General features: G+C 52.1%; 1 protein-coding gene and 1 pseudogene across 1 annotated transcript; both read right to left on the bottom strand.

Annotated features, from left to right (window-relative positions):
- Window positions 1–827: 827 nt before the first annotated feature.
- Window positions 828–10,798, bottom strand: LOC117853392 (transcription termination factor MTEF18, mitochondrial-like). The gene is made up of 3 exons (XM_034735766.2): window positions 9,939–10,798; window positions 3,821–3,827; window positions 828–1,498 (listed from the first exon to the last, which is right to left on the bottom strand). The coding sequence occupies exons 1-3, from the start codon at window positions 10,796–10,798 to the stop codon at window positions 1,202–1,204; spliced, it is 1,164 nt and encodes a 387-aa protein (XP_034591657.1). The 3' UTR covers window positions 828–1,201.
- Window positions 10,799–12,056: 1,258 nt separating this feature from the next.
- Window positions 12,057–13,591, bottom strand: LOC140222552 (uncharacterized; annotated as a pseudogene).
- Window positions 13,592–14,735: the final 1,144 nt, after the last annotated feature.

The following is a 14,735-nucleotide window of genomic DNA, read 5'->3' as shown; positions in this document are numbered from 1 at the left end:
AATCAAATGGGAACTAACAGGAACAAAAGAGAGAGTACAGAATGTAATGCTAGAATTCCAAAATCCAATTTGAGGGAAATCCATAATAATATCACCATCTTACCACAAAACCTGGCAAGATAGTGTTTACGAAACAACCATGTTTGGTCCAGTTTGACAGCAAGAAAATGGAAACTACAAAATTTACATGGAGTTGAATGTGTTAGAGAAGGCTTGATGCTGCTGAGTTAATTAGCAACAAATGGAACTTAGTTTTTGGCAGTGAGCTTAATTTCAAGAATACAAAGCAGTCATGTGCTAAAAGACAAACACTACTCACCTCTTTTTTTTAAAAAAACAAAAAGTGGCAACATAAAAATGTGTATCTCAATAACACTATGCACAAGCAAGAACACCCAAATGGCACAGAATTAAGGAACATATGTGCTGTGGTTTCAGACGAACAGCTATGCTTGTTATCGCAACTTCCATCCTGAACAATGAATCCAGCTGTTCTACTGACCCATTTTATGTTTTGATCACAGATTCATGTTGAATAAATTTAAGGCCCACTTCTGCTCACTTCTTTTTTCAAAAAATAGTTTCTAATCTCTAAACTGAATCTAGGAAGACTAATTCACCACTAGGACAAAATAATATGTATTTATTCCAATTTTTTTTAACAAAACACCAAATGTGATCACAATGGTGATCACCGTCTATCCAAGTCAATTTTACAAGAAATGACACATTAAACGTGCACTTATTGAAACATGGGCATAACCAAAGAAAGAATTCCCACAACAATAGCCCTGACTGTCAAAGTGGGAGCACGATGAGGTGTTTAATTATCATCTTCGTTGTGCCCCAGATACATGGGCAGCAGAACACATTAACTATTCAGGATAAGCAAAATATAGTGAGAACCAAAGAACAAAGTTACAGATCCCGTATCGAATCAAACATTTCGCACCTGGAAATGTCATTCCTAAATTTCCACATAGGACTAGATTGGAACCGGAGACTAGCTCTGAAATATAGATTAATTAGTCAGTGACTGTAACACTACAGTGGAGCACCCCCCAACAAATGTTTTTAAACACGAGAACAATTAGCACCAGGAAAGCAAACCTTAAACCATTCTTCCAATTTTACAAACGTCAGTCCTGTTGGTACACTCTCAGCAGAACTTCAACACATCCTCTAGTTCCATTTTGTCACATCAGATAGTAAGCCCATGTGGTGCTTTTCCAGCACAACTAGAAGTGTAAGCACCAGCAAGGCCTGGAACCATATGCTCGTAAGGATGGATGAACCTGTCCAGAAACTTCTTCTCAGAGAGGGCAAATGTAGAATATAAGTCAAACTTATCACTAAGCAATCCCTTTGCATTGAGAATCTTGATCAAATGATGGCGGGGTACTAACCGGCGCTCAAGGCTATACATAACCAGCACTGGCCTTTGAGCAATGTAAGGTACCTCCAGCCCGACATCCCTGGCCAAGAATTCCAAATTCCTCTGTAACTTTTTTTTTGGATGGTCACCGGGGGGAGATCCCCACCTGAATTTCATTAGGGCCTATAGCAGGCCAAAAGTCTTGTACAAGGTTTTCAGCAGGAAAAAGGGGGAGGAGAATTGTTTTACAACTTTTGCTAGAGGATTTACATTGAAGTAAACATGGCGCACCAGGCATCAGTTACAAACTGCTCTTCCGGTTTGAAACGCAGGCTCCAGAGTCTGGCTTCGTCTCTGCATTGTATCCAGAACCTGGGAAGATTCGGCTGTTGGTGTTGAAAGACAAGATCGTTTCGTTGTTTCCACAGGAGCCAGCTAACAAGGAGCAGGAAGGCTAAGAATTGGCGCTTGGGAACTGTTGCCGGTCGGGCTACAGTCCAGAGGAGCTTCACTGTGGCGTCTGCAGTTTGGAAGCCAAGCGAGTTCCAGACCTGAGACGCGAAACTGCAGTGGAGGATGATGTGATCGCAGCTTTCCTCCTACCCACATAGCGCACATGAGGAGTTCGTCAGGATGTTCTTCTTGGCAAGGTTCACTCTGCACTGAAGTCGCTCTTGCACGAGGAGCCATCCGAAGAATTGGATCCTGGGTAGCGCGCGATTGCGCCAGACGAAAGCAGCAAAGGCCGAGTTGGTTGAACCAGCAGCAGTTTTGAGTTTGATGTATGTGTCAGCAGAGGGCAAGAGGGTAGTGTCGCGACAACATGGATTAAGCCGCGAGTCCTCAGTTTCGCCGAGCGACACATGCTGCAACAGATCGTGCACCTTTGCCAGTTCCGAAGCTGCTTGAGCTGTTAAGCGTGCAGTGAGGTGAGCTTCCAGGCCATCAGTCACCACTCGGGCTACACTCACAGTGTCATCAGTAGCATGGCTCAGAAGGAGGGGGAACAAATCCGAAAGACGCCCGATACTTAGCCACCGGTCTCGCCAAAAGCTGGTGTTGGAGCCATTGGAGACCGCTGAGCAGGTAAGAGTCTGATATGTTGGCAACAAGCTTTGCAGGTCCTACCAATGTGGGCTTCGAAGGTTTCCCTGGAGGTCAGAGAGGTTGACCAAGCTTCGCACCCAGCGTGCCCACGAGGATCCATTAGGATGGTGTAACCGGTGGATTAGCTTTAGGAGCAAACTCTTGTTCAGCACGGCGAGGTCTTTTAGCCCGAGACCACCATGGTCTTTCGACTGACAGGCCCTTTCCCATGCCACCAAGCATTTGGCGCCACTCACTTTATCTTCTCCGGACCAGAGAAAACTCCTACGCTTGCTGTCCAGAGCATCAATGGTACCAGCAGGGAGAAGGAGCACCGACATTGCATAAGTAAAACTGCTATCTACTACGCTGTTAATGAGCACTGCTCTTCCTGTCGCATTGAGTAGAGAGGCTTGCCAACCACTTAACTGTCTGTCCACCCTTGCAATCAGCGGGCTGAAGGCCGTGAGACGGAGCTTCTGGTGTGAGAGCGGCAACCCCAGGTAAGATTGGGGGAAACTACCCAAATTACATCCCAGTATCCTTTGGAGGTTTTCGGCCGAGGCAGTGGATACATGCATTGGCACCATGGTGCTTTTGTGATAGTTGATCAGCAACCCAGTAGCAGCAGAGAATTGATCAAGGACTTCCTTGAGGGCAGACAGTTCGTTTTGGTCGGCCCGGAGCAGTAGAAGTGTATCGTCTGCATATTGCAGCACAGAACAGGCTTGACCTGCGGTCGCTGGATGCAAGATTCTTGAATCAGCTTGAATCATTTGTTGTAAAATGTCCGCTACTAGCAGGAAGAGGTGTTAGATTGATCTCTTTCCCGATTGGCCCAAAGGCCAATCAGGACCTTGATCTGCGCCCTGATCGGGGGCGCACACCCTATCAATGGGTGGTGGACCCCTGTCGCGCTGCGCTATATAAACAGGGTGGGGGACCCGGCTCGGCTCACGAGGTTCGCCGTAGCCAGCCGCCCCACCGACACACCTACCGATCTAGGTTGCGCAGTAGCGGCGGGAAGTTCCACCGCCACTTCGCCGGCGACCAAGCTCCGCACTGCGCGTCGCTGCCTTGCGCAGACTCCGTCAACAGAACCCGCGATGGCCAGCAGCTCTGCTGCTCCCACCTCTAGGGGTGAAGGTAAACCTATTTCCCCCTCACTCACACTAGGCACTCACCAGGAACACCTTGCTCCCATGTTTCACTCGAACCCGACTAGATGTGCTCTAGGGATCCTAGGCTAGGTCCTAACAATGGTATCAGACACCTCCTAGAAGCTACTCTAGATCGGGAAAAGAATCAGATCGAGAAAAAAAAGAGAAGAAAGAAAAGCAACAGAACCAAAACCCTAACCCTAACCCTAGATCTAAAGACAGGGAGACGCGGGACCACTTACCTGCTGTCGCCTTCACCGCCGCCGGCCATCGCCGGCGAGTGGCAAAGGCCGGCCGAGCCTCGGGCTCGCCGGAGAAAAGGCTCACCCGAGCCGCCGGAGCTTCCGCTCGGGGCCCGGGGGGCGCAAAAGCACCACCACAGGACCGCTCGACGGCGGCGCGCCCAACCCTCGGGGTGGACGCGCGCGCCGGCGAGGGGGCCCGCGGTGGCGCCGGCCCTTCTTCTTCATCTAGATCTCAAACTTTCGGGTTTTTTTTTGGAGAGAAGAAGGGGGAAGGCTAGAAAAGAAAAGAGGGGGAGGAGGGGGCTGCCGCGGCCGTGCGCCGGCGGGGCCATCCCTCCACCGCCGCCGCCGGCCATCGCCGGGCGCGGGAGAGAAAGCCCCGCCGCCGCCGCCGCGGCGGCGAGAGCGAGCGGAGAGAGCGCGCGGGGGGGGGGGGGGGGGGGGAAGATGGAAATGGCTTAGGGTTTCAGGGAGCCGGCCGTGGCAGCCGTTTTGTTCGGCCGCGATTGCCGCCGGACCGTCCGATCAAATCGGACGGCTCAGGATGAACGGGCCGCTTTTGGCCCAGGCGGGACGCGGCGGCAGGCCGCTTTCGCGGCCCAGGCCCAGGTTGCGGCCTGCAGCCGCGCGCCGCGCGCTAGGCCGGCGACGAGCCGGTTATTAGCGGGCTGTTTTCGTGGGCCGCACTGGCAGGCCGCAGGCGTCGCGCGAGCGGGCCGCGAGCGGGAACGGGCTGTGGGCCGTTTTCGCGCGTGGGCCGTATTTCGCGATTTGAAACAAGAGGTAGGGTGACAACGGGTCTCCTTGACGTAGACCCCTTCCACAAGTGAACCAGGGCTTGGGGACGCCATTTACCAAGACCGAAAGCTTTGAAGTTTCAAGTAAATTGGTGATCCAGCGGATCCAAACTTCTGGGAATCCTCTAGCTTTCATGACGGCAGCAAGACTTGTCCACTGTACAGAATCAAAAGCTTTGGCAAAATCTAGCTTGAGCACCAATGTCGGCAGCTTGCGGAGGTGACAAACTTGTATTAATTCCATAGCATAGACGAAATTTTCAGAGATCGATCGTCCTCTGATAAAACCTGTTTGATCTGGGTCAATGAGGCGTGGGATTTGAGCCTGCAGCCGTGAGGTGAGCATCTTGGAGATTATTTTGCGCGAACATTTCTGGAGGCAGATTGGCCTATAATCACTTGCCTCCGCTGCCTGGCTCGACTTGGGGATCATCACGATGTAGGATCTGTTCAGTCTCTCCAACTCAGCTGCTCCGGACTGGAACTCGCGTACCAAGTCCATCACTGTTGCCGAGATAGTAGGCCACGCCGCAGCGTAGAACGCTGGTCCGAACCCGTCTGGTCCCGGCGAGCTCGAACGGTTCATGTTTCGAACCGTGGCACGAGCTTCAGCTTCAGTGAAAGGCGACACTAGCATGGCGGGGTCCACTTTCTCCTTGTCTTCATACAGAGCTTCCAGGTCGATCGCGGCCACGGCCACCGGCCGCGCTTGCAACAGAGCTTGCAAGTGGGCGGTGAGCGCCGCCGTCTTGTCCCGGTGTGACGACACCGTGATGCCGTCTACCACCAGCGTGCGAATGTTGTTTCGCCGGAGTCGTTGCATGGCGCGCGCATGGAAGAAGCTGGTGTTGGCGTCCCCCTCGCGGATTGCGCGAAATTTTCCTCGCTGCTTCCAATATGCAGCACGTTCTCGCACAGCGAGCGAGAGCGCTTCTTGGCAATTTCTTCACAGCAAGAGTTCACCTGCAGAGAGCTGACAGCCTTCCTCGAGCATGTCAAGGAGATAAATAACGAATCGACAATTTGGGAGAAAAGTAGGTGGTGCTCGCTTACACCGAGCCCACGCCCGCGACACACACCAAACCTTTTTCAGCGAGATCACTATCGCCGCCGCCGCGCCGAGAGCATGGTTTGTCGTCCAGAATGGGAGGATAGTTGGTAGGTAGTCTGAGTGTTTTAGCCAAGCTGTTTCAAAGCGGAAAAGGTTTGTTTTCGGGATCGAAGTGGACATGCGGAGGAGAATTGGGGTGTGATCAGAGGTCGGCTTCAGAAGTGAGCTGAGAAAGGAGTCAGGGAAAACACGACTCATGGGCGTGCTGAGAAGAAAGCGATCTAGCCGGGCCAGCGTAGGTCTATTTCGATGGTTCGACCAGGTAAAGAGCCAATCCACCAGGGGAGGTCCAGGAGTTTGAGGCGGTCGATGGTAGAGTTGAAAGCGGAGCTGGAGGAAGCATGGATGTTGCCATTGTTGTTTTCAGAGCAGTCTCTCGTGAGATTGAAGTCACCAGCGATAGCCCATCATTCCGGGACCTGTGTCGCTGTAACTTCGAGAGAATTCAGGAAGGTGAGCGAGTCTTGGTGTTGAGCCGGGGCATATACATTTGTCACCGCAAAGATGTAATTTGAAGCAGTAGAGGAGAAGGTGGTCGTGAGAGAATGGGGGTTGTGGAGACGGAAATAGAGGAGAAAACTACAGAGTTCCAGGCAGTGAGAATCCCCCCTGGTGTTATCGGCATTTAGAGTTTGGAACTCATCTAGGTAAGCTGGGAGGAAACTCTGAACTTTTAGGCGGTCAACAGCATTCAGCTTCGTTTCTTGGATGCAGACTATGCAAGGGCGAGCGGAAAAGATAGCATCACGCACAAGAACACATTTATCGTGATCACCCAAACCTCGAACATTCCAAGAGAGAAGAGAAAAGGAAACAATACTAGGATTCATAACGGGTGACAGAACACCCAGGAACATAACATGAGGTACAGACTTGCAAACCACAAAGGAAACCTGAAAAACCAAAGTTGAACAGCAGTACCGAGCACAAAGACAACAAACGAAGGGGACAAGTACTAGCTAAGCAGGAGGACACATCAGAGCGAGTGCTAGAGATGCAACTGCTGGAAATAAGGGGCAAAGCAGCGCGCGCAACAGTCATCTCATGTTCAAGCATCAGAGCTTTGGAGCACCGTGTCGAGCTGGCGTGAGGTGGCGGTGCTTATGTCAAGAACTCGGTCCAGGGCACGCATTGTTGCTTCGTCGAGCCCAACAGCACTAGCAAGCTTGGTGAGGTCCACCGGTGCAATCGGATGCTTTGTCTTCTTAAGCAGCTGGTTCTTCTTGTTGACATGCTTCTGGACAGCCGACGAGCACAGTGCGAGGCTATTTTGCAGGGCTTTGAGCTGAGTTGCTTTCACCGTCGTGTCCACGTATTTTCCACTGTCCTTTGTGGCAAGGCGCTTGCTATTTCTGGTGCCCGCTCTGGGACGTATAGGTTCTGGTAAGGTGCGGCAGAGCTGGCCAGCGGAAGGGGGCGGAGAAGCTGGCGGTGCAGGGTTCAGCTGGGGGATGGAGCAGCTGGCGGTGCAGGTTTCAGGTGCATTCTCATGCCAGGTCAGCAGGAGAACAGGCTCAGCGCGGCAAACACTAGTAGCTGGGATGGGGTTGCGTGGCAGGTGCACGATGATAGGAACGGGTGGCAGGCGAGGCATGGGGAAGGAGTTGATGAAGCCGTAGCACAGAATGGTTGCGCCAAGGAAGGCTGCCGGGTGGAGCGGGGACACGGCGCGCTCAGCAGCGCGCGGCGCCTGAGCAGGGTGCTGCGGCGCATGCGTCATGGGCGGGGGAGGTGCAGGAGCTTCAGGCTAGGTGGCGTGGTGCGCGGGGGGAGGTGGTGGGGGGATGCCATTGGTAGGGTTATGATGCGGTGGTGGCGGCGGCGGCGGTGCCGGGCCGAAGAAGGGGGTCCATTCCCTAGTGGCGTCAAACTAGAGTTCCCGTGGCCAGATTGCTAGAGCACTCTGGCGCAGGACAATGCCACGTCTGCTGGGGGGATGAACTCCTATCCGGCTTGGCACATGGGGGTGCTGAAGCTCTAGGACAAAAAGCATGCAGGATCTATTGAAACCAGGATAGCAGAAGGGGTCAATCTCTCGCACTGTGCCCATACACTTTGTAAATCTCACATACCTTCTCCGGGTACCAGTGCTCCTCAGGCAGGTTCCAAACTGCAACATGCGCGAGCCAGGCGGGCTCACGGATGAAACGGTCGTCGGTGTCCTTGACCCTTTCCAATCGGACCACTGTCCCATGGAGACGGATTGGCTGCACGGCAGCTTCACGGGCGTCGAGGGAGCCAAACTGTAGCAGAGCAACACCACGCGAGGAAGGCAGCAATTGGAACCGCAGCTGCGGGGCCGCGGCGTTGAACGCAGAGTGGATGAGCGGTGCTGGATTGACCGCAGCGACAGGGGGCTCCACTTCCACGAAGGCGAAGCGCGCGGCGTGCGCCCAGTCCCCCTCCTCTACCCAGATGTCCAGGTAGTCCGGTCCCTGAACAAGCTCATCGCTCTCCACCGACTCCTCGCCGTCAGACGTGCCAAGTGACGAGTTGACGTCCGGGTCGGCGCCGCCTGAGCTCCCACCGCTAAGGCTAGGTTGCTGTGGGCTCCCCTGCTAGCGAGCCGGCATGATGTTGGGAACAGGGGTGCCCGGTGACGGCGGCAGCAGTGCATAGTGCTCGGAGGAGCGCGAGCTGATCGAGGGGGAGGCCCTGCTACGTGGGGGAGTCCCCCCCCCACCATGCGGATATCTCGGGCCTTGGGCACAGGAAAAGCGACGCGGCTGGATACCGGTTGTTTCCCTTTGTAAACTGGCTCGCGGAACAGGTCCCCGAGGAAGTAGGTTTCTGGTTCCGTGGCCAGGGTGCGTGGTGGTGGGGGAAGCTCTTTGTCCATGGTCGGACCGCGGCTGGAGGTGGGTAGCATGTGGAGGGGGTCGAAAGCCAAAGTGAAAGGTGGCAGGTTCAGAGGAGTGGGCGGCGGCGTTGGCGTGGTGGAGGCGGGAGGCGAGGCGCGCGGGGCGAACGGAACAACATTGAGGGGGAAGTGGGAAGCTGCCGGGACAGGAATGGTGGGGTGACGGCGCGGGTGGGGAGTGCACTCGCGAGGGGACGCCATCGGGCACCTATAGCCGCGATGGCCGGAACGGCGGCAAAGGCGGCAAACGACCGGGTCACGGCAGTCGCGCACTTGATGGTCTTTAGCAAGGCAACAGAGGCAGCCGTTGTGCTGGAGTGGAATGGGGCGCGGGCGTGGGTGGGGGGAGGCGGGCGCTACCTTAGCGGGAGAGAGGGCAGCTAGGAGGTAGGCGTTGCTGGTGGGAGTAGTGAAGGCGGAGATGACCGGGGTAACGTGCGCGCAGGGCTCGAGGGATTCAGACTGGCATCTGTCTTGTCGCGGTAAGGGGAGCAGCCTCGGGGCAGCAATAGGAGTTAAGCCCGTATCCAGGCAAATCTTCATCTGTCGTGCCGTTCTGCCGCTGACTGGCGCTGACTTCGGTAGCGGTAGGTCTAGGCTTGCCGAAAGTTGACATCGAGCATTGACTCCGCCTGTCACGGATGCAGCAGGTGGTTGGCTATCTTTAACTGTGGCCTCTTCTTCCTAGAGGTGCACCGCCATGGTTGCCGCTTGAAGCTCAGATGGGTGCAGGCAAAACCTCTGTTGGTGGAACATGAGATGACCGCGCATGGCTAGGAAGTTGACAATCAAGACTGAGGAAAGATTGGCACTGAATACCCCGGGCATCACGGCCCGCGTACGCACGAGAGCCGGCGGTGCCACAAGATGGTAAGAGAGAACCGTCGAGATGTAGGATGGCATGAAGCGGGAAGCTAAGAACGGGACGATGATCCAGAGAACAGCAGAGGAGGTAGAGGGAAGGAAACCTGGAACAGCAATGTTGTGGAAGTCGTGGAGCAGCTGATCCTAGAGGTGGGTGCCTGGACGGCTCTCGTCAGCGATGGCGGCGGCGATAGTTGACGCAAGCGGCGTTCGGCGGGGTGTCGTCGGGCGACGAGCATGGCGAGAGCGGGAAGAGCTAAGGTGGGGGGTGTGGGCGCCAGTGCGAGGGGCGCCGGAGCCAGGGGCGCCGGGCTCGTGAGTAGCAGGCGGCGCAAGGGGCGTCATCCTTCCCCTCTCCTCTTTGTTTTTTTTGGGCTATTGTTTTGCTAGCATCGGGTTAAGGGGTCTCCCTGTCGCAAGCCGCGTCGGTCCTCTGTAACCTTTCCTTCGACATGTTCAGTAAATATTGCATCTTCCTCACAGTCATCAGCACATCGTCCAGAGACCAGCTGAGCATTTCAAGGGTCCTGATTTTCTCATCAATCTTCTCCTGGCTGTGGGTTGCAAACACTTCAAGGGCTCTGGCAAACATCCCTGAGTTCTGCCTGAAGCCAAATTTATTGATGCGTGCCATGGCGACCTGGACATGCTCAGGGGCCCTGGTCATCACCACGGGCAGGAATGAATTGGGGATGGAGAAATTACCCACATGTATTCCGTACTGCTGGAGGAGGGCCATGTTGGGCTTTATCACCTTCTCGATGTCACTTCTGAGGATGTTGCAATTCCTCCTGAGAACCGTGAGCACCCTCTCCAAGGAGCCAATGACCGAGAGCCAGAAGCAGAGGTTCAGGCCGACGGTGCTGCAGTGGAAGGCAGTGCGGGCAAGCGGGACGAGGCGCGCGATCTGCTTCCGTGAGAGGCCGAGGTTGCTGAGCTCAGTAACGTGGGGAGCCAAGGTGTTCTCCACGCTGGCGCAGAGGAAGCGCGGGTCAGTGGTGACAAGGGCAGCGATGTCGGGGCGCGAGAGGCCCAGCGCGGAGAGGAAGGCGAGGACGACGTCGGGCTTTGAGGGGGACCTGAGGTGGGCGAGCTGCTTCGATGCCTTGAGGGCCTGCGCACGCGTGAGGCCGCAGTTGGAGACGAGGTACTCCTCGACGGCAAAGGGTTTTGGGGAAGCGGAGGCGGCGGTGGCGGAGAGGACGCGGTAGAGAGAGAGTAAGAGGAGGCAGGTGGGGGTAGTGGGGAGAGAGCGTCGTGTGGAGAGAAGGGGAGACAGGCGACTTCGGAGGTGGTTCATGGCGTTGCGGCGGCCATGGCGGCAGCCCGCATTTTGGGGGAAATGTTGCGACGTGGAGAATCTAGCGGGATATCTAATTATTTGCCACTGTAATTCAAAAACCATTTTTACAATTCCATCTGCATTTTTGTTGGAGAGAAATTTTAGTTACACCATCATCATTTTGGCCTCCGTGGCGCGCCATGTCACGGTCCCACGCTGAACACCGCTCGTGAAAAGATCCCGGTGCCCTAATCCTCTAGTCGTTGGGTGCCGCGCCCCTATCCTGCCCTTACCCTCTAGTCGCTGGGCCCCGCGCCTCCATCCCGACCTGAGCCAGACCAACCAACCATTCCCCACTTGCTCGAACCCGAGGAGCGGCGGCGGCGGAGGCGGAGACGGCAGTGGAGGAGGCAGCGTCGGCGACGGCAATGTCTCATGTTGCAGAGTCTTCCAGCGGATGGAGGGCACGGGAAGGGGTTGGGAAAGAAACGGGCCTTCCCTTGGTCCAGTGCCCATACTGCGGGAATGCTAGGGTGTCCGAGCGACGATCGAAGAAGGATAATGTCAACCATGGCCACGTGTTCTTCAAATGCCCAAGGGGTATAAGTTGGGTGAGTTAGTTTGTTGCTCTCATGCTGCATTTGGGGCAATCGTTGTTCTTGACTTGATGCGGTTTTGTCTACAGATGACAGATAAGTGTGACTACTATCGGTGGCAGAAGGAGTATTTGAATGATTTGGTTGATGCCAAAGTGATTAAGGTGTTTGATCGTGAACATGAGCATGAAATCGAAGAAGAGGAGCAATCTGTGGACTTTCAGCTTGAGAGGTTGGTGCAAGAACGAGTCCCTGACAAAGTGCAGAAGCAAGATCTGGAAGCAAAGTTGCACAAATTAATGAAGTTTGTGTTGGTGTTGTGTATGCTATTTGTAGGCATTATTGGCATGTTCCTTGGCCATGTGTTGAAGTACAAGATATTTGTTGTAGTACATTGGCCAAGGGACATATTCTGTGTGATGAATGAATGGTAGTATTTGATGAATGAACAATGCATATTATGTGATGAATGACTGAGTTCAAACTGACATAACTTGGTTCAATTATGACATAGTTCAACTTGAGAAACACAAACATAGTTCAACTTGAGAAACATAAACTGACACACATAGTTCAACCACAACACATAGTTCAAACTGACACACATAATTCAACCACAACACATAGTTCAAACTAACACACATAATTCAACCACAACACATAGTTCAAACTGACACACATCACTTCTTAGTTGCCCCTCTCTTTCTTGGACTCATTCTATTTGCTACAGAAGGTTTCAAGACCTTGGTCGCTAGCTTCTTCTTTGGAGTCATCTTCTTGGCTGGAATTATTTCTAAAGGTGTTGGAATTGTCTCTAAAGGCTCAGGATCAATTATGTGCACCAAGTCCAATGATCCTTCAAAATCAAGCCTCCTGTACAAATTCAGAATGATGTGAGGTAGTTATTTGTTCACATAATAAAGATAGAAAAATGGGGATCATACCTCATTGTTGGAGCTTCAGGTGCTGCTTTTGTTGCTTCACTTGCTGCTGCTATACTTGTTGCTTTACTTACTGCTTCTTGACTTGCTGCTTCTTGTCCTTGGTGTTGTAGCCTCCATTGTCTTAGTTGTCTTTGCCTTCTTTCTTCCAACCTTGGTCTTTGTCTTCTTGGATCTCTTTCTTTTCTTGGTTCCTTTCGGTTCACACCTCCAACTCTCCTTTCTGTGACCAAGTTGACCATAATTTTGTTTGCCTTATAACCTTTCCTGACCTCTCCAAGCAAGAAGGTATCATGTTCTTTCTCTGCCTTCCCAGAGATCTTTTCTTGGCATCTGGTGGATATAGCTTGAAACCCTTGTCAACTTATGGCCACTGGCTCCTATCTGTTATGTTAGGCCATCCAATGTCATATGCCTGTCTAAACCTTTGCACTGAATAAGCCATGTCCACATACTTGTCCTACACCCGTTGCCTCTCTGTAGTGATAACAGCAAAAGCATGTGGGCAAGGCTTTCCTGTGACTTTCCAACCTACATGTGTAGTTATTCTCATCCAGATATACCACATGTCTTCCCACCTCCTCATTCTTGTAAATCTCTATTACCTCAGCTTGTTCAGGTCCGCCCTTAGTGACTTTAAGGTGTCCTAACCCCTTTGTGGATGCATTTACCTGATGAATCACAACTGGCAGTATGACTCCATGCAAAGCTCTAGATATCCTTCTCCTTTTCCCAAACATGACCACACCCTTCTCCCTTATAGCATCAACCATACAATGCAGTGGCAGGTCCTTGAACTCCTTTATCTATGCATTCCATGACTCAGCCTAATTGTTGTTGATGTAGTCACACTTTATATCTGTTGAGAACTTTGATCTAGCCCACAGCAGGTTGTGATGGTCTTGAAGCCATTTCTCTACATCAGGGCTGGCTGCAATAACATTGTCTAGGAAATACTTATACTTTTCTGGTGAGTATGTTCTAGTTGCAGGCCACATGTTTGATGCATCAACTTGTCCTGTGAACTTCTTCTTCATGTTCTTCATAAGATGCCTGAAGCATTCCCTCTGTTCTGCCCATGGAAATACCTGTTTCACTGCAGCTTCTAACCCTTTGCAGGCATCTGTGCATACTGCTAATCTGGAAGAATACCAATAGCTTTGCTTAGTTGCTCCATGAACTCAATCCAATTCTCTTTGGTTTCTGAATCAAAGAAACCAAATGCTAATGAAAAAAATCCAATTGTGATCAGCAAGAGCTAAGGCTGCAGGCATGTGATTATTCCACATTCCATTTAGTGTAGTGGAGTCAATGCCAATGCAAGGCCTGCAGCCACCTAAGAAACCATCCATGCTACCCTTGTGTTGACGCTGGTTTTTGACACGTGTTAGGGTCGGCATCAACGAGAAGAAAATGGCCGATGCGGATAAGCAAGAGGCTACGGCTGGAGGAATCGGCTGATAGAGCTACAATGTTTCAGCCGATTGGCTGAGGGAGTCAATGATGACTGGCTGATTAGGAGCCGGAGCGGCTTGGCCAATGTGGGCCTAAAATGGACCAAGACGGTGGCTAGATGAAGATGAAGACTATCCCATGGAAAAATAGTAATCGACTCCGATGCATGTTGTACCCGTGTGTAAATATTTGTTATTTTTAAATTAGAGATAAAATCATAGTCGGTTAGGAAATCAGTTGTAAGAGGGTATAAATAGGTGCCTCATAAGGCTTGTAAAACAACACAACAAACATCAATACAAATCTACTTTTCCACGCAACTTTACTTTCAAGTCGGCGACTTCGCCAAATACTTTTCTTTTTCACGAGTCCGCGCGAGTTGGCAGAGCTGCATCAACATGATCTCTGGCCAATTTGTAAGTTCCACGTATCAAGTAATATCTAAGCTTTAACTTCAGGTGCATCGCTGTCGTTTCGTTTAGATTTATTCACCAGTTATCGATATTTACTAGAATTATAGGTTTTACGTGTTATTTTAGTTTTATCACCAATTATCCAGCTTGAAACACGAACTGTCGGCTTTATCAATATTTTTATTTATCATCATATAGCCGATTAGATCTTTTCCAAGTGTTGTCTCTGTATCATTGTTTAGGTTACTCCAGTAGTTTCTTTTACAATTGCTACGTGATAATCGGCTATTTTATAGCCGGTCATCTTTGCACTAATTCGGCCGACTCACTGATACGTCCTTTGAAATAAATCGGAACTTCAGCCGATTGAAACCTTGGAATTTAATACTCTTCTTTCCTTGTCAATCAACAGGTTTGATTGACTGGCACGCCGCACGAACCGCACCACGGTGATAACCCGAACAGGAGCTAAGCAGATTCTCCCAGGTCGTATGTCCGACGCCGAGAGTCATCGTCTGATTTTTTAGCATCAACACACTTTTGGCACGCC

This window comes from Setaria viridis, chromosome 4 (assembly GCF_005286985.2).
Source record: "Setaria viridis chromosome 4, Setaria_viridis_v4.0, whole genome shotgun sequence".
NCBI lineage: Eukaryota > Viridiplantae > Streptophyta > Magnoliopsida > Poales > Poaceae > Setaria > Setaria viridis.
The sequence above is the reverse complement of the archived record's forward strand: the minus strand, read 5'-3'. Positions and strand labels throughout refer to the sequence as shown.

What these genes read in the sequence shown, in the direction of transcription:
- LOC117853392 (XM_034735766.2), bottom strand. Translation starts at nt 10,798, where the DNA reads ATGAACCACCTCCGAAGTCGCCTGTCTCCCCTTCTCTCCACACGACGC.